The 26,536-nt window shown below is 29.5% G+C and overlaps 2 protein-coding genes across 6 annotated transcripts; one reads left to right on the plus strand and one right to left on the minus strand.

Annotated features, from left to right (window-relative positions):
- Positions 1-226: 226 nt before the first annotated feature.
- Positions 227-8,216, minus strand: LOC129322350 (membrane-bound O-acyltransferase gup1). Of its 5 annotated transcripts, none has more exons than XM_054968669.1 (20): positions 8,081-8,216; positions 7,674-7,982; positions 7,504-7,562; positions 6,567-6,748; positions 6,418-6,466; positions 5,846-5,949; positions 5,697-5,761; positions 5,115-5,185; positions 3,377-3,436; positions 3,133-3,246; positions 2,812-2,936; positions 2,657-2,708; positions 2,417-2,479; positions 2,218-2,327; positions 2,052-2,144; positions 1,873-1,954; positions 1,398-1,475; positions 711-786; positions 555-604; positions 227-439 (listed from the first exon to the last, which is right to left on the minus strand). In XM_054968669.1, exons 2-20 carry the CDS (start codon positions 7,837-7,839, stop codon positions 398-400), a joined length of 1,641 nt encoding a protein of 546 aa, XP_054824644.1. In that variant the 5' UTR covers positions 7,840-7,982; positions 8,081-8,216; the 3' UTR covers positions 227-397. The 5 variants fall into 5 exon arrangements, with proteins under 5 accessions (XP_054824644.1, XP_054824645.1, XP_054824649.1 ...); XM_054968670.1 differs by having other exon boundaries at positions 8,119-8,202; XM_054968674.1 differs by lacking the exon at positions 8,081-8,216 and having other exon boundaries at positions 6,567-6,738; positions 7,674-7,814.
- A 7,454-nt stretch (positions 8,217-15,670) lies between these two features.
- On the plus strand, positions 15,671-17,195 carry LOC129322351 (MYB-like transcription factor EOBI). Its single transcript, XM_054968675.1, has 3 exons — positions 15,671-15,975; positions 16,059-16,188; positions 16,276-17,195. Exons 1-3 carry the CDS (start codon positions 15,822-15,824, stop codon positions 16,895-16,897), a joined length of 906 nt encoding a protein of 301 aa, XP_054824650.1. The 5' UTR covers positions 15,671-15,821; the 3' UTR covers positions 16,898-17,195.
- The last annotated feature ends 9,341 nt before the right edge of the window (positions 17,196-26,536 follow it).

The raw sequence follows: 26,536 nt of genomic DNA on the forward strand, positions 1-26,536 counted from the left end.
AAACTGCTTCTATTAATAATAACTTTATATTTGTTGTAGAGTGTTTAATAAGGATAAACAAAAAAAGATAAGGTTAATTGGAAAGTAGGTAACTACTTTATTAAGGGATAAGATTTGATTAAAAGTGCCTTACATTTTTTTAACAAAGTGAGTATAACACAGAGCACTAACTTTCAGGCAAATGTAACGCACGACATCAATCTGGCAAAAAGAAAGCGAGATGCAGTTATGAAAAGTAATCAAGAATGAGCATCCATGTCCGGAGAAAACTGGCAGGAAAACTTGATAAAATCTCAAACCACGTACACCAAATCCATTTCCGACAGATTTACTTGTTCTTTTTCCTTAGAATAACCTGAGAGCAATACCATAGTAATAAGGCAACAGATGTCCCAGTTCAGGGCGACCTTTGTCTTGCTTCAGCTATATGGAACATAAGCTGCAAATATTTAGGTGAATTATTAATTCTAAGAAAAAAGAAAGGGAAAACATATCTGTCCAACTTATTTGGAGATGTGGACTACAAATCAAGTTTAATTCTGAATACACCGTACCTTCGTTCCCACGTAAAACGACAGAAGTAAGCCAACAAGAACTGGCAGTCCTGTGAGTTGGAATTCCCAATGAATTATATAGATCGCATTTAACAGCGTTAGAGTGCAAAGTTATAACAGCGGTAGGGTGCAAAGGTAAGGATACCGACGTAGTACCTTCTTTTTTAGTGAAAGAAGAAAGCAACCAGTTGACACCTCCAGGTCCAATAACAAAGCCAACCAGATTTGCCACCTGTCAAAGGGGAAAAAAACTTGTCTTATCCCGAAAGAAACTAAAAGAGAGATGTCAGCTTAAAGTTCTAGGCTTCTAGCATTTTCATCCAGCTTCCAAGCACACGGCATTCCTCCTAGAAGAGCAGAGATATAACGCACTTATGATACAAGTCAATAAAGATCTTACGTAAGATGTTACACAATATTGTTAAAAGACTGTTATTTTAAAGATGATATGCAGCTGGGATCCCCTGGTTCTCGATCATTTTGAATATCAATGATGGCAAACGATGGTTATGGTCCTAGTAGTTCACAACTACTATGCCTCTATGCCTGCTTTACACAGGCACATCTTGAGTTAGTAGGGCCCTTGCAGTTCACAACTAATTTTGATTTGATAAAAATATCAGTGAAAAAAACATAATCACAATACACAACAAAGCAATATTATTGCATCTCTTTTCATAACATTTAAATTACTTCTGATGGCACCTTTTTATACGTTATTTTAGAAAAGACATCACTGGCACACCACAAGATGCAAAATAGTTCATAAAGATGGTACATAACATAATGAAGAAAAATAATATCCATATATGCTATAGCTTCCAAGTTCAATAAAGGGCAAACCATGAGACAAGTAATTGTGACAGCACCAGCGAAAGCACTGAGTTCACGAACTAAATATTCCCCAAAACCACTTTCAGCCTGAAAATCATAACCATAATCACCAAAAGTTAGAAAGCAAGAATTATGACTTTGAACTAATAATTATGAAAAAAAATGGACATTTCTGATAATCTTATGTGCTTACATATTCAGGGGGGGGGGGAGCCAGTGGGAGGGAGGCTTCAATGACAATATTATAATTTACACTTCTCATTCTTCAGAGTTGTTTCAGGGATTTTATTTCCATCTGTAGCCAGGTTAAATTCCGGGTTTATTTCCAGATTTTTAGCTTCTTTGTTAGGTAGTATTGTTTCATATAATATGCACCCACTCACATAGAATCAGACCAGAGAATAACATTTCCTCTGTTCTGCAAGAAACATTATAATAACTCAATCGATTGAAGACAGAAAGGCTCGGAAAGATATTGCATGACCTGAAATGCCTTCGCTGCTGACTTCAGTACCAACTCAGGGATAAAGAATAAGCATGTCAACCAAGCCCATGAAAGAAGCTTCCTAAGGATAATGGGAGTTATCAAACATAAGCTATAAAGTCAAACAATATGCCCTTTCTATGTAATGGATACAACTGACCAACAAGAGGAGAGAGTACCACTCCAAATCATGCCAAATAGCAACAAATGTGAATATGACCCATACATTGAGTAGCTTCTTTTGAGACCCCCCAAGAGGAATGTACATGTACCTGCACTTCTAGTCAGTTCAAGCCATCATGAGGGAGAAGAAGCAAAAAATCAAAGCAAAGAAGTCAGTTGCACCTCACAAGCCACTTGTTAAAGGAAGCATGCCAATTTTTCCAAAAGCCCTCCAAACTGTGGCAATTATTGATACACTTTGGCATATTCTCTGGAATCTCAATGCCATTTATCTACAAGACATGGTTCCAAGGGTATGATCTATATAAAAGTATAGCAGGTTTTCAAGACAGATGCTTAAAGGTTACAACAGGTAACATACCAGTGACCAGAATCGGAAATAGCGCCAGATCAGTAAGAATTTTAACCACATGAAGTTTAAGACCTGACACAAATTAATGATAAAGCGTTATGCTGATTCAATGATAAAAGGATCACACAGGAAACAAGGACATTTAATGCTCTAACAGAGCTAGTTGGCACAAGAGACATGAGGAACAAATCAGCAAGGCCTTAAATCGTACATGTTCTCATATAATAATCCAAAAGAATAGCCTCTTACCCCATATCCAATGATGAATACATCTATAGGAGACAATTGCTTCCACAAACCACTAATCCATTAAAAGGACAAAAAAGAAAAAAGAAAGCAATTCAGCGACCCAATAAGCAACACTAAATATGACCCACTTTTTTGCTGAGTTTAAAGGAACTGACCTGATTGCAAAGGCATTATAATAAAATAAATGTGTCATTAACTCCATAAGAAGAAGACTCAATGCCCAACGGAAACCATAGCATATCACATTTTTGTTTAAATTACTATTCTGGGGAATATCCAGCTGCAAGAACATCAGAACAAGTATCATTGACAAAACATATATTCAAACAACCATAAAACATTAGGAACACATCAAGCTATGACTCAACAATTAGATTGCAGTTTTAAAAACGTTTATACTTAACTTCTACTGCTCAATTTTTAAATAACCAAACAACCAGAACAAGGTTATACTAAAACGTGGCTTAGTCACAAACCTGTGAGGCAAAAGCATTGAAGCTAACTATTGGACCAGCAATGTAAAGTGGTGCATATAGCAGATAACAAAGGTAAGTGGTATATCTGAACTTGTCACTTTGCAAACTTCTCTCCTGGCATTGTAACCAAAGTATTGAACAAAGAAGGCATAATTATATAAAAGCCTAAATAAAAGCATAAAGCGGAATTCAGCAACTATTATAAAAATCACTTATGTCTTTATCAATAGCAAGCTGATCTAACCTGCAAAATTTGGTAGCAAGGTTTTCCTGATTTACAAATTTGGCAACGTTGATAATGCTTCTGTAATCCACAGACAAAAACTTCAGCAAAACCATTTTTTGAGAATCACAATGTTCACTGAATCAGACAAGACGTGCATTATACAATTTTCACTGAATAGTTATAATGACAAATGTTTTGCTCAAGCAATGCAATGCAGAGTAAAACAAGCCACGGCCACATTACTGAGCATAATAGAAGAGATCATTAATTGAAGCATGCCAGAATAGATTCATCTTTGGTTAATTAGATTATAGAAGTCCCACACAGGTCATATATCAAGTTATACAACTTTTTCTCTTCTACAAAATACAGGCAATACAAGCCTACGTTAACATCAAGGCTTTACAAAGCATTCTCTTTCCCTTTATTCTTAATTTGGTATCAAAGCTTTGGGGAGGGGGGGTAGAATATGCCTAGAGAATTTTCAAGGCCAGAAATTTGCTCTAGGCCCCCCTCACCCCAACAGATACCCAATCACCTTCTAAGGCAGCCCTCCGGCCAGCTTCTTCAGTGGCTCTCCATTCACCTTCTTTGGTCTTCTTCCAGCCACCTTCTTAAGCCATCTCTTTTTTATGCTTTTCTAAATGTGCTTTTCTCACGTTATTTTCCTTCAATTGCATGTCACTCCAACCGCTCTTCCCACTGTGTCTTTATTCTACAGGTCATTTTCTCCAGTTCTATGCCATTCTATCCACTCTACCCACAGTAGAGCCTTCCTCTAGTTGCATTTCAGTTTAACCATTTTCTGCTATGCATGTTACCACTGTGTTCACTGTCTTACAGCAGAAGCTCTGTTTTTCAACCTCATAGGTGGTGTTCCCTTGGGGCACATGATTTCCCTTTTCATGCTCCAGCCATGCTCATATCTATTTTCCTTACTCCAGGTCATCTCTTGGCTGATGACATTCTTAGGTGATGAATCAAGTATTCTATTTGCTGGTCTTTGCTACAAAGATATTTTTTTGCTTATGCATGGATATCTTTCTATTGGAAGTAATTTTATTTGAGGCATTGTCAAAAACTATATGCAGGCATCTCACCTAACAGGAATTCACACTAATTTGGCACGTTGTGAGTGGCTAGTCCATTTATCTAGGCCCAACCCCCATTGGTTTCTTTGAAGATATTTTACGTGAGCTTCCTGTTTCCCTCTACAGTTAGGTTTTATTAAAGGTCTTTCATCTCAAGTATTACATAGCTAATAACAAGCTTACTGCATTTGATTTATCCATCCATCATAGAGGGGGACAGGGACCAGAATAGAGTTTGTTTGTTATTCTTCATTTAATAGACAACTGAAGTTCCCATATTGGTTGTGTCTCAAACTAAAAAACCCTTATCCAATATAAACATATATGTAACACATGCCTCCCAGAATATCAAGACTTTCCAAGCATCCTCTCTGTTTTCACTCTTTACAGGGAATGTAATACAGTGTTCTCTCAATAATAAGAAAATATATAGTATAAGCTACTAAAGACAATGCATGCCCACAAGATAACACCAAAAGTTACTCTATACTGAAAAATTTACAATAGTACTATAGTAGCCACCCTTGGCATTACTAAATGGATCACAACAACTTCAGAGGTTTACAGATACGATTGAAGAAATAATATATATATATATATTAACATATCCAACCAAATTACTTTGAAGAAACGAAAAAGTAACATATTGAGAAAGAATATAATACCTCCTGATCAATACGAGACTCTTGATTCAACCAATGATAATCCAATCCAAAGCTTATCATACGCAGAACAACTGCCATAAATAATTAAACTCAGCACTTAAATGATATATATCAAATAGATTTTTCTTCTTGATGTAGTATGCATGTAAATTAGAATGAAAAAATATGCATAGTTAATTTTAAAATGTTATTAGCACAGGTTTTCTTGACATGCACAAATGGGATGCGTGCCATCTGATGCTTGTTAGGCTTCTTGTCTGATTGTATGGAGGCTTATGATCCAAGAGGAATGCAATTAGCTTTTTTGGGTTTTGAGCTTTATTTTTACCTAAAAAATTTATGTTAGCCTACAAGTGATTATCAAATAATGTAACTTGACCCTGGTTTTAAAGTTTAAAGAGATCTGATCTGACTTTGACTTAAAAACATTCAGGTGTATGCGGATAACACAGTAAATTCTATTTCTCATGACGTGACAGAATAACATGAAAAGCCATGATAAATTAATAACTACACATCGATAGAAAGTTCTCAGCTAAAGATACCATATGAACATAGAGAAATAAAGAAGACAACAAATACCAAAGTTGAAGCAAATGTGCCACCTAAAAGTGCCTCGGTAGTTGTCCAAAAATGCCAATTGTTTCCTAAGGCATAAATGGATCATTTTAGGAAGGAATAGCTGATAAACTGCAAACAACAGATCAACATAATATATCTTACTCTCTCACCCAAATGTAGAGAATGGATATCCTTCATAAACGCGATTGCAGAGAAGAAAAAATAAGTTATAACTCCAAACTATGAGTGTAAAATACTTCTTTCGTGCAAATATCTGCAGTGATATAAATTTAGTAGATTTAAACACAGAAGAATTACTAAATATGGTAAGCAAATATCACAATTTAATGCTCAGCTGAAAAGAAATCCACGTTATTCATTTGAGAACACCAGGAAAGAAGTTAAGCTTTTCTTCAAGAAGCACTAACAAACTATTAGACACCTAAAATTATATTTACCTGTACAGTAAGAAGTAGGATTGCACAAGGAAACTTATACATTTAAATCCAAACAACAAATGAAGGCCACTAATACCTCAAAATATCCCACAGATGTTTCTTTAAGGTTTCTAAATACGGCAAGCTACAAAAGATAAAGCAACCTAAGGAGAAAAACTTTTCAGTCGCCAAAACAAAACTTCATATGATATATTACTATGACGAAGTGCAAATTAAAAAAGAATAATAATACATGTTTCTTGTAATACTACAGTAATATTTATTCATTCATCCTTTACACGCACCTTTACCAGAAGAAAATTAACTGTGGCTATTGATAGGACAAAAATGACACTGCAGAGGAAAACAGACAAAATGTTAGAGTGATGAAGGTAAATAGTGTCAATAGCAAGAGAAAGTATAATAAATTCATGATAATTTAAGTAAACCCTACCATGCTCCATGCAGATATGATAGGTACATCAAAGAAAACAAAAGCCAGGCAGTGGACATTCCCCTCAGTTTCAAACGAAAGAACGATCTCATCAATGTTGCCAGCAGAGTGAAAAGTCCAAAGACAATAGTAAGAACAGGTATATTTCCTCGAAAGTTCCTCCACTGGGCATCTGAGACATCCTTCATACAGAAAATAACAAGTAGGGTAATTGATGAGCCAAAAAACAAATGCCGTAAAGCAAGATTTTCTGCAACCAACATTCATGTCAGACATACAAAACCATGAACTATACATACAAGCATTAACTACAAACTTGGAAAAACAAGAACAGAACTTGTCAAGCATGACCCGTTAAATGCCTTTCATAGATATCCAGCTCTCATCCATTGTCATATCAAGAACCCAAAGTCATTCTAACTTGCTGAAAAGTCAGTATCACCACATCTAAATGTAAATTGTAGATGAACCTTTTTTTTAAAACCTGAAATATGATAAAAAAGCCTTAGCTTCCTGATTTTTACTGGCGAGAGAGAGGGGGGGGATCAAGCGTTTAAGCATGTCACAATTGTTTTCTAGGCTAGTATTAAATAATACCCACTCACTAATCCCCAAGGGAAATAAAATAACACTAGTTTACCAATTATGTCCACTGAGACAAGGATAAGGTAAAATATCAGAATCAGTATAACAGTAGAGAAGTGTAAAGACTGAAATAACGCAAGTAAGGCAGCATGATTTACCCACCTTCTCGTACAAAAATTGATCGAATCCTTTAAGTAGTAGATCTTATGCTTTCACTTATTACATATATGCTATACGATTCTATACAGAAAACAACTGAGCTATGCCAATCAACCAGGGAACCAAGAACAGCAATGGTTTCAAAATATAACTATGAACGACTTTGAGAGAGAACGAGCTGCAGACATCATACATTGAGGGGATGAGGTGTAAGCCATCCTGGATGTAAACCGTAGAGCAGTTTGTAGTAATCTATGAAAATCAAAAACCACAGCACAATGCGCACAATTAAGCAGAAGGCAAAAGAAAGAAGGAAAGGGGGGAATAGAGAATAAACTAACTCATATATGATCGAGGAAATACCATTAGAAAGTTGAAGAGACCGGCGGATGATGATGACATAGAAAACAAATGCATAAGTTATAAGAAGGAACATCTCCCTTTGCTTCCATCGTTCACTCAGACTACGATTATTGCCTTTACCATCATTCAATTTTTCCTTGTTCATTGCTGATGTACCCATACCCATTCGCTCCAAGTCTCTGATAACAGTGTCATATAATTAACACTTCAACACCACCACTTTCATGCATCCATTGAAAGGCGTTCCAAATTTCATTTTAATTAAGCAACGAGTCTGGAATATTACTTCTAAGTTTGAATCCGGAGGGCCTGCAACGGCACATAAATTGAAGTGACCAAATAAAACAACGAAATTAGTTAATTCTACGAAATAAGTAAATTTTGCATCTCGAATAAACAAAATCTACCGGAAGTAGGTAAGTGCACAAGTACTCCATCATCTCACCAAAGCATTAAACGTGCACATGCACAAAATCAAAATATATCCAAGGAAAAAAAAAAACTGAGACAAAGAGAGCATGAACATGAGGTCGCCGGAGTTCACCTGAAACTGCTGATACCAATTCCTTTAAACGCACCGTTTCTGTTTTTATTTTTATAATTTTATAGTCTCGGGTTATAGCCCAATGACTGCTCGACTTCTATTTTCACTGGGCTTTTTGTTTTCTTGTACTTTATAGCGGGCTGCGTTTTTAAGTTGTACCTTCATGTAAAACATACATATATATATATATATATATATATCCCGCCCAAAATATATATATATATATTTATAAAGTATATTTTAAAATATTTATTTAATCTCATTTATAAGTTATGGTGTAATTTTTTAGATAATATTTAAAAAATACTTTTAAAATTACCTTTCAGAAGATATAAAAATTAACATGGTATTATATTTTGAATTTATTATATAAGAACATATTTAAAATTTTATGCACTTTTATTTCTTATATTTTTTTTATACTGGTATTGATAAAATTGATAGAGATGACTTATAAAAAGGATTGAATGAGTATATTTTTGCCTTCTGCAACAAGAATTTAAGTTGGAGTTTGAAATTTGAAAGGAAAGAAAAGGAACACTGTGTACTTATTTCAACTTAGCTTGGGAATATTTATATTCCAGAAATGGTGTTTGGACTCATCGATTTCACTAATCCTAGAATATTAAGGTTTTTATTTTGATGATGTTAAAAAAAAAAAAAATCTTCGAGATGATCACTTGTTCCATCTCCAGAATTGCATTCTTATTATTACAGGTATCTTGATTTTTTTACTACATTTCTTATTTTCATTCAGACCACAAAAATTGCAACTGCAGTTTAAGTAATACCTTTCCATTGCAAGTTATCATAAAGTTTTTTATTGCCGGCCAGTGTTATTGTTGTTCACCTGTGATATTAAGTCCACTCTTAATGGAAGTTAATTTTCAACTTATAAAAATAAAATTTAAAATAACTTCAACTCAATTCATTTTAATTATATTTTTATTTATATATTTATATATCACATGATACATATTTATATAAATGTGTGTGTATACTCTCTCCGATCCTATTTATAAGATAAAGAAAAAAAATTTAATCTTATTTATAAGTTATCATTAAATTTTTATTATAAATTTTTTCTTTTACTCTTCATTAAATATTGTTGATAGAAAATAAGAAAATATCAATCAAGAACGTCTGTATAAAATTTATATTAGGTAAGGATCAAATGTTATCAAAACCCGAATAGATATTAATCAATTTAGGTTTGTCTTTTGTCAACAAGTGTCCATTTAAATTTTAATAACAACTAATTCTAAATTAATAAAAGTTCATTGAGACTTATTTTTCATTTAAATTTTAATAACAACTTCACATTAATTAATAGAAATTTCATATAAAGATCCTTGATTATTATTTTTCCTAAAAAATATATTGTTAAACTAACGAGCATGTAGCTCAACTAATAAGGAGCTATGCTAACTTAACAAGTAATTTTGAATTTGTGTTTTGGATGTGCAATCATGTTAAATACTCATTAGGAGAGCTTTGCTACTAATATAATTAATCCTACATGGCTCGACTCATGAATAATGGGTAAATGTATTAAAAAAATATATTACTAAATTATATATAGTCAATCAAGATAAAATTAAAAATTTATTAAATTTTTGGATATATTTAATTGATTTTAATTTTTTTTAATTTTAATAAAATATATTAAAAATGGCTTATAAATAAAATTATATACATATACATATACATATACATATATATATATATATATATATAAACAAGCAGAGCATAATGATATAAAGAGATAGGTTCAATTGGCCTATATAATAAACATTAAGTAAACAAGTCTAATCTATTTACTTAAACGATTTTGATCGTGAAATTAAATCTAAGTTTTCTGTTTAAATAAGTCAGGCTAAGACAAGCCTTAGTCAGCTCAAGTAATGGGCGTCGTGGCCTATTTCTAGCCCCAATAATAGAAAATTAGGAACTAATTCAAATGAGTAGGATCGAGTAGACAATCGATAAAGTCTAAAAGTTGATGGTGGTTACATGTCATATTGTCATCCACGCCAAGGAAAACACGGTGAAGAAAGTTGAAGTGCTTCCGACTCTTATATTTGATGATTGACAATTTCTCTCCAATTCCATGAATGACAGCTTGCGGCTTCCTTCAGCCGCTGGCTAGTTTCAACATGTCAATGTTTCTTATGTGTACTTTCTTTCTTTTTTTTTTTTTTTTTTGCCGACAGTATCTTATATGCCATTCACTCTATTCTTAAAAGAAAAAAACTTATAGAATGCTTTTATCTTGGCGCTTTTGTGTAAAAACATTCTTAAATATAAAGGTAGAATCTTAACCCAAAAAACAAAAATTAAAGATAAAACCCATCGACACCTATATGCTTTGTGTAGATGGGGAAAAAAACATGAGAGGAAGGAGGGAAAAAAATAATTTTCTCTTTATTTGGATGAAGAAAGAAAAATAAAAGAAAAAATGAGTGTGAAATTCACTACATATTCCTCTAAATTTTTCTCTCTTTAGAGAGATTTCGGGAGTAAGTTTTTTATTCCACCATCTATTATGAACAAATTGACCTTATAAACTTGATTATATCTCAAGATTTCATTTTGGTTAGCTTAAACCTGATCTTCAAAGTTAAAAGGTTGGCCCTCAAGACTTTAGCCCTATATCTTTTTCATGTTTTTATTTAAAAATTAAAAAAGCATGTTTAAAATTAAAAAAAGTTATTACACATAACATTAAGTCTAGAAAAATAAATTTCAATTAATAGACACAACAACAAATTTAAATCTAATAAAAACAATAATATCACGAAATCAGCACCGATAATAATAAGACTTTGCTTGTATCTTCAACTAAATTTTAAATATTTTCATTGTCATTAATATCAATATAATTTTATCATTCTCCTTCTGAAACCTCATCAACGGCAAATATATTAAGTTTTTTTATATATTCCTTCTTCATCCTCATGAAATGAGATTAGAGTTTTCAGAATTATTATATTATTTAATTTTTTTATAATAAAATTTTAAAAAAATTATAAAATGACTTAAAAGGGTCACTCCTTTTATTTTATCACTTAAAAAGGCCAACTTTTTAAGTATGAATTATCATTTTATACTTTAAAGTAGCAGACTAGCCTTATTCTTTTTCAAGCTTAGTCGATCCTAATCGATGACTCTAATCCTCCTCTCTCTCTTATTTGGACAAATGCAAAACTTGTTATTATATTTAATTTTAAAATAGTGTCCACTATTAAATTTTTTTTAATTTAAGAACAACATATTTTAACTAAATTATTTGATTTAAAATTATAATAATATGAAAATATATTTTTTAACAACTAACTTAATTTTGAATTAATTTAATGTTCGAGAAGAAATTAATTTGATAATTTTAATTTTAATATAATTTCTTATTTCAATTTGTTTTTATAAAAGTAATTACATAAGACATGATATATTTTAAATATGAGAAATATTATAGTTATTATAGTATTTATTTTTTTTCTATTTTTCTTTATCCATCAAGAGTGATAATATTTTCTATAGCTAATGTCTTCAATACATTTGTCTATATATATAGAGCAGTGTCATCAGACATGTTTTCTTAGTTCTCTTGAGTCACCTAGATAATAATATTAAAAAAAATGGAGTCTAATTAATCCACGTTTGATGAATTATTAGAAAGTGATTTGGTTTTGGCACCAAAATTGGCAAGTGAAAAAGGCGCCTCCCCAGTCACCACGCGTGTGATTGGACGTTCAACCTTTTATAGCAAACTTCTTAACTTCTTCATGTGAAGAAGTGACAGTCTCATCACGAGCCTCACACCATTATTCTCTATTCTCCCCCTCAGCTTTTCTTTGACATGATGTAGAGCCACTTGTCAAATTATTATTTCTTAACAACAAATAACTCCTCATGTTATATGTATGAAATCAAGTCTACATCATATGATATTATTTTGAGATATCTGTACCTGTCAAGTGATTTAAATTTACTCATTTAATTAAGTACCTCACATAGTATGATAGTAATCATTTAATTTAATTAAATAGTTATCATATATTATTAAAAAAAGTATTAAATTTTAAATTTTTAGAGGGACAATGCACATAAACATTGTTCTGATCATGAAAATTATTTTAAATATTTGGAGGGAAATGTAGCTTGATAATATTTAAATATTGATGAAATTTAATAGTTGTAATTGAGATATTTATTGAGTAAATAAAATTAGTAAACTAACCAAATTCAAATCTTATTTTGACAGTCATCTAATATTTTACTATTATTGCTGAGCTCTGTAATTAAATAAAGGTATGGCATATTTATTTATTTTTTTCATTCATGAGGTTGGATTTTGAGATATATGTTAATCAAGTGTGTTGACATCTGATAATTTTTTTGTTGCTCAGAGGCATTCTTCTATTGAAAATAATTATATTTGAGGTACAGTCAAATGCTAAATGTGAGCACCTTTCTCATGGATGATTTGAAAAAAAAAAATTCAAATAGAATATGAGGTTTATTTATTAAATATTAATAAATTATAATGATTTATAAACTTATTAATCAAGTTGTTATTAGAATTTTATTTTTTATGTTTTTTTTAATTTTGTTTGCAATAATTTTTTTTAGGCTAAGCTTATAAAGGACCTAATCACTAAATTAATCAAGGAAAAGGACCACAGTTGCAAAATAAGGAAGAAAAAGCACAAAATTACTCCCTCCATTTAAAAATATAAGACATTTTTTGACGTGTTAGATATTAAAAAATATAAGGTATTTTTAATCTTTCGAGGTGTAATTATTATCTTTTTTTAAAAAAATACCCCTATTAATAATGACTTTTTATTTATTATAGGTTATTTTATAGGGATAAATATGAAAAATAGAGTTAGTTGAAAAGTAGGTAATTACCTTATTAGGGGTGAGATTCGGTTAAAAATATCTTATATTTTTTAATAGATGAAGTATACATTAGAAAAGAATTGCAAATTGTAGAAGAAAATTTGCAAATTCTGAATCGATCCTTTTCCCCAATTATTTTAATGATAAGGTTCTTTTCCCTAATTGTTTCCTTATTTTAATTATTTTAATTAACAGAGTCCAATTTAATTAACCTCAATGTGTAAAAATATTGAGTTTTCTCATCAAGCTTCTTTTGCCGCTAGCCTAAAGCATACTCCCTTCGTTCAAAAATACAAGACATTTTTTAAAAAGTTAAATATTAAAAAGTGTAAGGTATTTTTAGTCTTTCGAGATGTGATCATTGCCTTTTTCTAAAAATATTCCTATTAATAATAATTTTATATTTATTGTAGGATATTTAATAGGGATCACTATAAAAGAATAAGGTTCACTTAAAAGTAAGTGATAATTTTATTAGAAATAAAATTCGATTAAAAATGTTTTATATTTTTAAATGGAGGGAGTATATACCTTCTATCTCCATACTCAGCTAAATTAAATCAATACTTTTCAATTAAATATTTTGCTCAGCCAAAAGTAAGTTTCTGATGTGGGACATCAATCTAGCATTAAAACAGTACTTCATTCATTGATTTAGTTTTGATTAAATTCTCTGCGTTGAATCATCGCCATGAGTCTAATTAAATAATTAATATTATCATGATGATTCTTCTTATATGACTTTTCTCTCGTTTCTCTCAACCAAAAAAAAAAAATACAAAACAAAAATAGTTACAATGAGTAAGTATGCTAAATATATCTGAAGAGGTACCTACTTTTCTAGAGCATTTGATTTGATTACAATTTTGTTTGTTCCAAGAGTTGACGTGTTTGGTAGCCGTGAATGGAGAAAGATGTGATCAATGGGCCAAGAACACGAAATGTCTTCATGGAATAATCAATGAGCTTTTTAGACACCATGTGCAAGGAACTTAGAATCACAAGGCAGAGTTTCTAGTTTTTAACAAAATTAATTAAATAAAGTAACACTGTATACCTTTAAATTATAGCTAAGAATTTTGTTGTTATATGTAAGTTGTAATCTGTAAATACATTTGTAAATGAGAACTATGAGACAAGCATCAATATGGTGAGTTCTCAACCTTCAAATGATTTATCTAAATTATACTCCCTTCATTTAAAAATATAAGACATTTTTTAAAAGGTTAGATGTTAAAAAATATAAAATATTTTTAGTCTTTTAAGGTATAATTATTATATTTTTTTAAAAAATATCCTTATTGATAATAACTTTATATTTATTATAAGATGTTTAATAGACATAATTATGAAAAAATATGATTAGTTTAAAAATAAATAACTACTTTTATTGAAGTTGATATTCGGTTAAAAATGCCTTATATTTTTAAATAAAGAGACTATTAAATTATCTATATGTGATTATATTTGAATTGATATGAAAAGTTTCACATGAGTTGAAATTGTGTTTAAGAAGTAATTTATAATAAAAAAGACTTATAAACTTGAGTTTCTTAAGGTTTTGAATTAAGAGTTGTTTTTTCAATCATTTTTTACCCATTCATTTTCTCCATCGGTTCGGTTCACCATAAGAAATAATAATTACAATGATCTGATGATGATCTCATCCTGTAATGCTCGGACAAGGTTAACATATTTCATACCAGCAACTTGGTCAATTAGCAAAGCTCAACTCGATTAGTAAATGTATATATAGTAAAAAAATAAAATAATTATAGTGGTAATTAATCTGTTAACCAAATTAGTTGTAGCCTATTTGAGACTTCTCAGTTATTACTTAATATGGTCTCAATCCTATCTATACATTCATTGAGACATTACTTTATCAGCGATCCAGCCTCTTGCATTCATCATTTAACAACAACAACAACAACAATAAGGTTAAAATATACAAAATTCTCTTGAACTTTAAGATTGTTGTGAAAAACTCTCCCTCACTTTCAAAAGTTTAAAATTAACATTTCTAACCTTTTAATTTTTTACCACAGACTCCCCTATTAATAGATTTTAGTTATTTTATTAACAGAAATTGCCATGTCATATTAAAAAAAAAAAGTGGTAGCTTATGTAGCATCTAATGTAAGAGAGTTTTATTCAATTGTCTCAAAATTTAAGAAAGTTTTTTATATTTTAATCTAATAAGAATCCCCTTTGGTTGAAGATTGTTATATTTACTTGCAGAGCATCATATCCTGTTCCTACAATTCTCGTTTTGAACAGTAGATTGAAATTGTTAGTTGATCTCATGTCACGCGTAAAACCTTTCCACTAATTAGACCAAGAAAATTTTGACACCTTCATGACCTAAACACAATTCCTTGTAAACCGGCGACTCTAAATTCTTCATTCTTTAGCATTGGTCAAGAATTATTTGCCATACAAATAATTTTGTTACAGTATATATAAAATCAATGGGACCCAATTCTCAAGTGTTTAATCAAATTTAGGCACTTCTTGGAGTTTACAGGTAGCATATTTTACAGTAAACTACCACCAAACTCATCACTCCACAAAATTCCGTGGGCTTTGTATATGAAGCCCTTCACTGGACAGCCTCAATTCCAATACCTCTTTCTTATGTAAACTCTTTATACCACACCTTCTCTTTCATCTCTCTGATTTCTCTTCAATCAACAGCCATGTCTGCTGCTACAGAACCAGAGGTAGGGTCTAATAATGAAGAAGAAGCTGAGCTCAGGAGAGGCCCTTGGACTCTGGAAGAAGACAGTTTACTCATACACTGTATTGCTCTTCACGGTGAAGGTCGTTGGAACATGTTAGCCAAAAGTTCAGGTACCTACATATCTGCATTCTTTGATGATCTCGTCTGTTTTAATTTCTTCTTTTCAGATTCCTGATGATAATGATCTTGTCAGGATTGAAGAGAACTGGAAAGAGTTGCAGATTGAGGTGGCTCAACTATCTGAAACCAGACATCAAGAGAGGGAATTTAACTCCTCAAGAACAACTTTTGATCCTTGAACTCCATTCCAAATGGGGTAACAGGTACTGATGGATTCATAAAATGAATCGTGATGAAGACACAATTTTGTGTTGTTCATAACTGGAATAATATGGTTTTTTGTGGGACAGGTGGTCGAAAATTGCTCAGCATCTGCCAGGAAGAACAGACAATGAGATCAAGAATTACTGGAGAACAAGAGTTCAGAAACAGGCACGCCAGCTCAACATTGAGACTGGTAGTGACAGATTCATCGATGCTGTTCGATGTTTCTGGATGCCTAGGTTGTTACAAAAGATGGAACAAAACTCTTCATCTTCCTCTTCCTCTGTCACAACCATGAACTCTGAGAATTCTGCAATTAATGTCCCTTCCCTGTCTCCTCCACAAGGAGAATTCGCAGATATCGCAGTAAATCACACAAGCACCACCATCACCAACAACAACAACATTAGTAATCTCAGTTTCCCAGATCATAATTCCCTGCAAGTCCAAGACCAATTTGAAATATCAGAAAACCCGACAGGATCTACTGCTCCTGTTGTGTTCGAGAACTACAACAATAATGTCTGCTTCAATCCAGTTCAAGATCATAGCTTTGGCATGGAAGGGTTAAACTTGGATCCATTTTCAAGAAGTGAAAGTAATTATGGGATTCCCCAGTTTGATTATTGTCAGAGTTCGGAAAGTGAATGGGTTTTGAGCGGCATGGGAGAATATTCTTTGTGGAACTTGGATGAAATGGGACAGTGAAGATGGAAGAACAGAAAGAGAAGAGGAGAGCGTCTCGTTTTTATCTTGGGATGCTTAGAAGAAAAAGAAAACTGGACTTCTATGTTCTGCATAATTATTAGTCAGTCAGTGGGACTTAAATGTCTCCATGATAGGTTATTCTGCCTTAGGTGTTAAGGCTTCCCGTTATGAGATATGTTCAGTTTAGCAATTCAAGTATGATTTGTGGATTATTAAGACTAGCTAGCGGTTCTCTGTTCAAGATTATTAATTATATTTAAAAATTAATGTAATTGGACAAAGGTGTTGTGTCTTTGGTTGATTGATAGCGTATTTTATAACAAAGTTTTGTTTCTTTTTTCTTTTTTATTTGATTTTAAGATCTTTATTTATGGAAGTCCTTCTAACTTAAACAACTAGTTAGGGGTTTGAATCTCAATTTTGTTGCATCTAGTAACTTTGTTATAAGAAGTCTAGCATTTGTCCTTGATACTTTAATATCTGATGTTGGCAGGCTCCTTATGCTTATATAAATAAATAAATAAATAAAAAGGTCTACATTATTTTTTGGAAGAATCACATTCAAGAACCTTTTAAAAAAAGTATTTGTAGACAAGGATCAACATGAAATTTTTTGATATTAAAATAGCAACAGAGACTTGTTTTTTTTTTTTTTTCATAAATGATCATTTGTTGTTGATCCTTATTTGTAAATAATTTTCTTGAAAGGTTCTCGAATACAATTCTATGTTATGTCTTTCTTAAATTTAGACTCTTTTAATCACTAACTAATTTGTAATATTGCCTCTATTCTATTACATTTTTATTCTAATTATAAATCTAAGGACAAAATTGCAAAACTTATATCTAGTGATGGATATAGAAAATTTAGGCCTTGGATAATTATTGTTAAAAATATGAATTTACACACTCTAAAAAAAATATTGAATGATTTTCTGTTGCCTTTAATGCAATTAAAAATTTTTTTATATATTGCCCAAAAAATATTTTTTATATAAATAAATAAATATAATCATTCAATCATTTATAGGACTTTTTTTAATAATACATGGAAAACATCATTCATAGGACTTTTATATTCCATATTCTTAATGAATACTTCCTTCAGTTTTTATTATAAGACACTTTTAATTATTTCATGTATATTAAAAAAAGTTAATTTTTTTTCTTAATATCATAAAAAAATAATATGTACTTTTATTTTTACCTTTGACTTTAGATAATAATACAATTATATTAAATACTTTTAAGCTAATCAAGAAAAAGAAGTGATTTAATTATTATAAAATATCTTATATTTTAGACTAAAAATTACTTTTAATTTTTTTTATAAATAAGATCAGAAAAAGTAAGTAGCAGAGAAAGTTTGTTCAATAATTGTAGTTGCTACACTAAAGCTAACTTTGAAAGGAAATTAATCGAAAGGATATACAACATCTTGGGGGGAGGGTTCCTCCCTTTCTTTTCTCTCCTTTTTTCCTTCCTTTTTCAATCCTCACCATTCATCGAATTCGTAATTACAATAAATTTATTTAATAAAATAAATTTAATGGTGGGAATTGGGAAAGGGAGGAAAAGGTACTAGAGAAAAGAAAGGCGACCCGTTTTCATATCTATTGATCTTTCTTTCAGTTTTGATTTTTGAACACTCAAAACAAGATAAAAAATAATATGCATATTAAATATTACGTAGGCATCTGTAATAAAAATTAAATGATATTTGAAATTAGAAAAAAAAACGGTGAACATTATATGAAGGGAAAATATATTTTTTTTAAGAAAATCTAATTTCAGAAGAATGGTATTGTGTTCCCTTTCAGTTGCTGAAGTGAAAATCAAATTGAATTTTAACAGTTAATTTCATCGAAGAATTGTCAAATCATTTTTTAAATCTAAAAATCGACCAGCCAGTATATTTGATTAGTTGGAAATAATGAATTTTTATTTTAAAATATTTCATCAGAATGTTAAAAGAAAATCATAAACCAAAATCGAAGTCTCTCAACCAAGAAAGGATGAAAACATAGAGTATTTCTAAGGCCTCCAAATAATTTAAAAAAAATTGCACCTAAAGCTAGATATATTCTGAATTTATTCTGAAAGTCCAAATATCTCATATGCAATATATTTTTTCAGTAAAAAGACTCATCTATTCAGAAAGTCCAGATATATGTACAACAAAATTTTCATATATAATATGACAAGATTATTAATAAATTAATAATATAATATCTGTTCATTATACATAGTTTATGTGGTTTAATTAAACAATAATATAAGAGTTCTTTAGGTGTATGAACAACATAATGTCCATATATAATATGATAAGGTTCATACGTTAACAATATAATGTCTGTTAATTATATGTAATCCTTGTGGTTTAGTTAAATAATAATGTATAAATTTGCCATTTGTATAAACAATAGAATGTACATATGTAACATGATAAGATTCATAAATTAACAACACAATATTCAATTCATTATATATAGTTTGTATGGTTTAGTTAAATAATAATGTACTTTTCAAGTACATAAATAATAAAATATTCGTATATAACATGATAAAGTCCATACATTAACAATACAATATCCTGCATACAATGCTATTTTTTCAAATGAGGAGAAAATGAGTCTTTTCATTAGAAAATATATTTACATGTAAGGCTTTTGAGCTTGTAGAATAAATTCAGAATATATTAGGCTTTAGATGCTAACTCAGGTGCCAGTTTTTCTAGAATATAAGGCCACATGTGCATGCAAATAATTAGAGTAGGCTATCTATGTAAATTCTGCCCAGGTTAAGATAAGCCTGAAGTTATAAATAGATTTTATAATGTGTGACTTATATATATATATATATTTTGATGGATTGAGGGATTTGGAGATTATATTATATTCCTTCCATTCAATATTATGAAGCAGTTTTTAAAGTATCATATTAAAAATACAAAACATTTTGGGCTTTTCAATACACAATCAATAATTTTTTTTAAATATCTTTAATTAGGGAATGTATTTAATAAGATTTTTTTTACTTGAGACACTATATTAAATAAAGGTAAACATAAAAAAGATATATAATTTTAGAAACAACTAATTAGTATATAATTTAATTAAAATTATTTTATAATATTGAATAAAAAAGATTTTTTTAAAATAAAGGGGGAATATTTAAAGTAAGGACTAAGGAGTGAAGTCTCGTGAAGTGGAGGCAAAAGGAAGGTAATAGCATTCAACACGGCATTGGAAAGGGCTAAACCAACCTGTTTTAATTTTTACCAACGGACGAAAGGGTCCAGCTTGGCTTGGCTGAGTAGATTGCCCGACATTGTGATGGGATCTGATTTATTCAAATATAATTTACATTATTTAAATTTAAAATTTTAATTTTAAATAACAAATTTTTTAATACAATAGAAAAAAAATGACAATAAAATTCATCTTAAATATATAAATAATAATTTGATCCTTCAAAATGCCATAATTCATCTTAAATCCTTAGGGACTTTCTATCATTAATGAATTTATATAAATTATTAAATTGTCCTTATTGAAAATAAATAATTTATAATTTTTCTTCTTATATTCACAACTTTTTTTCTTATATTCACAAAAATGTAATAACAAATAAAAAATTTAACATACGAAGTTATGATTTGTTGTTACATTATTGTGGATATAAGAAGAAAAGTTACGGATATAAGAGAAAAAGTTATGAATCATTTATTTTCAACAAGAGTATTTTAATAATTTAAATAAATTCATTACTGACAGAAAAATTTCTGAGGACTTTAAGAAAATTATGACTTTTCGAAGGATCAAATTATTATTTATGTATTTTAGAAAAATTTTATTGTCATTTTTTTAAATAAAAGTTAAAAACATTATTTTTATTTTTTATCATGTATTTATCAAAACCAATTTTTTAAAAAAAATATAAAAAAAGTTAATACTAAATTTAAATTGTCTCCATTTAATCTAGATTGTCTACAAATCTAGAAAGAAAGAATCAAAGGCCACCGAAAACAAATTGGTGGACGCATGGGAAGTGAACAGTAGCGCATCTTTCGTTCGCTACTGTTGATTTAGAGCCCTCCTTTGATAATTGATTCCCAACATTTATGGAGGAGGTCAATTCTATAGTTCTTACATCTGTCCTTGTCGCCCAATAATTTCTTATTCATATTCAATATAAATTAAAATTTAAAATTACTTATAGAAACTTTGTGTTTAATTAAAGCTCTTTTTAACTTAGGTGCAATGTTAAGTATCAATATCTATAAATTTTTTGAAAGACATGTCATTCAAAATTCCATAAATAATATGACTTTTAATTTTAGGTTATCATTAAATAAATAATTAGGTTAAAGTATGCTTATAGTACTTTAACTTTTCATGAAATTTTATTTTAATCCTTTAATTTTATAAAGTATTTTAGGTTAAATGACAGAAAATACACTATAAAATTAAAGAATTAAATTGAAATATTGTATAAAGTTAGAAGATTTAAAGTATATTTTAGCTTAAATAATTATTTCTAAAAATCATTAAAGATGTAAGTTTAGTCATAATAAAAAGGATTATATATAGTTGTTTAAATATGAGACTTTGTGTTTGGTTTGTGTAAATATCTTTTAAGAGAGTTACATAGTTCATCAAAGTCAAGGTTAAATCTTACAAAATAACATCCTAAGATTCAATTAAATTTATTAAAATTGACCCATTTAAAACCTAATCCTTTAAGGGGCTGACCTTTAAGTTGGGCTAGCTTTAATTAGCAGCTCTATGTGTATTAAATATTTTATTTTAAACTAAAAAAGTTATTAGAAAAAATATATGTTTTGTTGTTGTTATTTACATTACGAAGTTGACTTCTGCACACATTTACGTGAGAGATTTTAATAGTGATTGTTATCTAATCAACTTTACGAGAAAGTCATGTCCAAAGTCTAATAATAGAAGTGAGTGGCGGAGGTTGAACAAAGGACAGTGATTGAAGAATGATAGGCTAGCAAGTTCATCCATATTCATAGATGGTAAGTGATTGATGAGATCCGAAAATAATGAGAGTACTGCTTTAGATGAAGAAGGTGATGATTTTAAAGTTGAGCAGCATAGACCTGCAAACAGTGTGGTTGAGGCATTTCAAAAATCATTGCCGTTGCTATTTTTTCATAATTAGCGGCTCAATGCCCTAGTCTACAATTTCATGCCACCAACTAAAAGTTACAAAAAAAAAAAAATTCTACCCTTTTCAACATTTAATAGTGTATAGTATTGAAATCTAAATTAATTTAATAAGTGAAACTTGTAAACTATTAAATAAGTGTATTAATTAATTTAATGAAATATTTTATTTATAATCAATCTAATTATAATTCAATTATGATTATAATTATTAACATTTGGACTGGCAGTGTCTATACTGGTTTAACAATCATTCCAATTCTTATTATTAAAACAAGAGTAAAAAGAAAAAATAGCATTTTAAAAGGAAAAACATAATCTTTGGTCCTTATAGTTTTATCAAGTTTTGCTATTAATTTGTCTAGTTTTTCAGGTCCTTATAGTTTTCATTTTTTCAGGTCCCTACTATTTTTCAGGTCCCTACAGAGAGTAAAACCACTGAAAAATAAAAAATACCCAATCTTTATAGTTTTCACTGAAAAAATGAGAACTATAGGGACATGAAAAATAAAATGTCACACAATTTTTTTAAAAATATAAGGACTAAAAACACTAAAAAAATTATAGAGACTAAAAAGAGAACTCGATAAAATCATAAGGATCAAAAATTATATTTTTTTTCATTTTAAAATGATCAAATGGTTCCGTGTTATTAATTTTTGAATTTGTGTTTCATTCAAAACTGTCTAAAACAAGCAAAACCTTAAAATGAGTTAATTGGTCAGCACAAGTTGTTTTCATAAAGGAGAATGATAAAGAGGTTAATTTAAATTAAGTTTTAAGTGTTAAATTTTAAAAATTTACTAATTCGATTCTTAATTTTATAATTTTATTGTGATAAATTTATAACTTGTGTTTTAAATTTTAATGAGAAAAACATTTTTTTTTAGTTTGTAACTATATTAAAATTTAAAAAATAAGTTATAAATTTATCTAAATTGTAAAATTAAAAGGTGACCTCATAAATTCATAAAATTTAATATTTAAAATTTAATTTCAATGAATTAATTTTCTTGAGACATTTTTCATTCTCTTATTTTATAATCCAAACATCCGGACCTGTCTTAAAAGTTAAAACATTGGCATGAACCCACACAGCCTGCGCATGACCGTCATGAGTCAGACTAAACGACACAACACAACAATCTTGCATTCATAAATCATGATATGACACAACTGCTTTGTATTCCTATGGAGTGACCCCATAATTGGAGACTGCTTTAAAGTTCAAAGTTAATTTGTCTCTTTTCTGAACTTTAATAATAACACGACACCCTCTTCCTTCTCAATCAATCATTGATGCCACCTCTTCTATATCCACCACTCATGCCCTTCTGCTTCTGCTTTTTTCGATGTCTTGATCACTGTCACCTCCATCGCCTTCCTCCTCCACACACAACTTCCTTCACATTAATTTTTTATTTTTCTCCCCTCAATCTCATTATTCATTTATCCTAATTTAGACCAATCTGTTTTTTTATACCTTGGGTCTCAATATAATTTCTTAAAGAAATTAATATCTACTAATCACCTTATAACCTAGTAGCATACAAGCTTCTTAGTAAGTAAAAGGTCGAGGAGTTTGATTCTACTTGTAATCTCAGATTGTTAGTACATATCTTTTTAATTCAAAAAGAAAAAAGAAAGAAAGAAATTAATCTCTACCATTAATAGGGTATATTCCTAATATTTCAACAAAAATGCATGTATATATATATATACTATATGCACACCACATATGTATACATGCATGCATATGTAATATAAATTGATTGCATCTAAACAAGGTATTGATAACATAACCGATTGAATACACTAATTCAAGGGTTAATCATTAAAATCGTACTCAGGCTCTGGTCAAATCAGTCATGAACTAAGTATTTCATTGAATTGATCAAATTGATCCCTAATATTAATAGTTAAAATTAAAGTCAAATAGTGGTCCGAACTAGTAATAAACAAATTATTTTATTAAATCAGTTAATGTAATGATTTAACATTTCAACAAGCCAGGTTGACTCGATTTCTAATACTATACATTTAACAATGTCATATGATTAAACATTCAAGGGAGAATTGCATTTAGGTCCTCACAACATAATTAAATACTTCAAGATTCATTGATGCTAAGTTATCATTTTATTATACTAAATTGTTAACGGTTCCTTCTAATATTTAATTATACTGTTGAGAACTCTAGTGCAATTTGACTAATATTTAAACATAAAAAAAAAAAAAAGAAGACCATAAAATGAAGGAAGAGAAGAAGAAGGAGAGGCTTCTCTTGCCTGGATCTTTCCCAACTTACGAATTACTATGCATCGTACAATAATTGAAGTCGATTGCATTCATATCATCAACTTTATACGTACTTCAAATCCTCAATAATTTTCGATCCCCATCGGCCATCATGACATTGTGGCTCATAAGCTAGAAAATTGTGTTTTCCTAAAAAGTGTGATAATCTTTCAGCCACTTGGTCTACAGAATCAGCTTTCTTGTTTGTCTTTTACTTGTTTCTGCGAACAATATAGCAGATATAGCAGTATATAGAATATTAATATATGTGTATATATATATATATTATTTGTTAGTTTGTGACAGTTGGATGAGCCACCCAAGCATTTCAGACTTTCAGTTCTGATTGTTCGTTCTCTTTTGGGGAAAAAAGTTAGAATGCAGAACCTCAGCATGTGCTAAACTATCCATACGAATCCGAACCTTTAAAGCTAACTTGATTAATGGCACATAGATAAATAATAAACATACAGAAATTAAAAAATGATTCCAGAATTTCGAATCCATTGATTCCATCAGCAAAATTTAAATTGATTGAGGTCGTCTAATTAAGTCTGACAATAATTTGCAAATCTGTAATTATTAAAATTGTAGTATACTGTGCGTTAGGAAACGGTTAGATCATCGTTAGTTACTCTATACTGCGGTTTATGACAATCGTTTTGTCGGAATAATATTTCTTTAAGTTGCAATTATTATAATTGTCATTAATTAAGCGTGACTTAATGATAATTATTAATTATAGTTATTGTTGTAGCCCTGCAAAAAAATATTTTTTAATTATAAAATCGTTATGAATGATATCTGAATAATAAAGTGAAAGTTCACTTTAAATATCAAGGATTTAAATAGACTTACTTAATAAAGAAATTATTCTCTTAAAAACCAAAGTTATATTACCAAAAAAAATATTTATATACTTATTGAGACCTATTGAAAACTGTATATAGAAGTCATTCATCTGATCTCAATGGCTCCCTTGTTTACTTTTCGTTGCAAATGAGTTTTTATCTTGAGAAAAAGCTATTACATTATTTTAGTCAGAATCACGATTTAACCGATGCCAACAAATTTTCCATTACCAACATGGTTTTGATGGTTTTTAGCGGCCCCCCACACTCTAAACAAAATATGGGACCCACAACCTAGTTTTTACGACATAGTCTTGCTAAAAAGAAACACTATGCCTTCAAGTTCAAAGCTCAATCAAATCAACATCTCACCATAAAAAATGGGGCGTGAAGACACCAAACTCATTATTAAGGATAAAAGAATAAATTGACTTTTAAATTATACCTCTTTATTTTTATATATAAGATATTTTTAATTGAATCATGCAAATCAATAAAAGTTTATTATTCATTTAAAAACATGGCAACATTTCAATTTTTTTCCTAATTATTGTAAATAAAAATGAATCTCTTTTTCTAAAGTAAATTTATGAGTACTTTTCTTTTTCCCTTTTCAATGTAATAAGAGTATAATGATCTATTTATTAAAAAAATATGCTAATAACATCTTATAATTAGGGACAAAAAAAGATTTTAAAAGACTTCTTATATATAGGAAAGAAGGGAGTACATCAATAAGCGTCTAGGACCCTAAACTTATTTTTGGTACAATGTTCCCTTTCAACTTTTAAAAACGGTGCAATCTGACCCATATTGTTAACAAAATTAAAGTTAACTTTGATCATTAGTTGACTAAAAAATAATAGAAAAGGACCAAAAAATTACAATAAATGACTGTAAAATATAGAAAGACCTAAAAAATTACAGTAAAAGATCAAAAAAATTAAATTTCTATTGGTTATTTTATATAATTTTTCATTTTTTATTAATTTTTAATCAACTAATGGTCAAATTTAATTTTTGTTAATGGTATGGGCCATATTGCATCATTTTTAAAAAGTTTAAGGAGAATATTATACTCCCTCCATTCCAAATTATAGGACACTTTTAAACAAAATCTCTCATACTAATAAGTCTCATTAAATACATTTAATAACTTTATTTTTTTAAAAAAAAATAAACTTCTCAAAATATCCATCATTTAATATATTAAAATTAATTATAAAGAGAGAAAGGGTAATATTAAAATTAGTCTATTTAATAAAATCTTAATTTACTTAAAGTGTCTTATATATTAAGAC

Source organism: Prosopis cineraria, unplaced genomic scaffold (assembly GCF_029017545.1).
Source record: "Prosopis cineraria cultivar Desert tree isolate PC_DT_omini unplaced genomic scaffold, ASM2901754v1 PC10, whole genome shotgun sequence".
Classification (NCBI taxonomy): Eukaryota; Viridiplantae; Streptophyta; class Magnoliopsida; order Fabales; family Fabaceae; genus Prosopis; species Prosopis cineraria.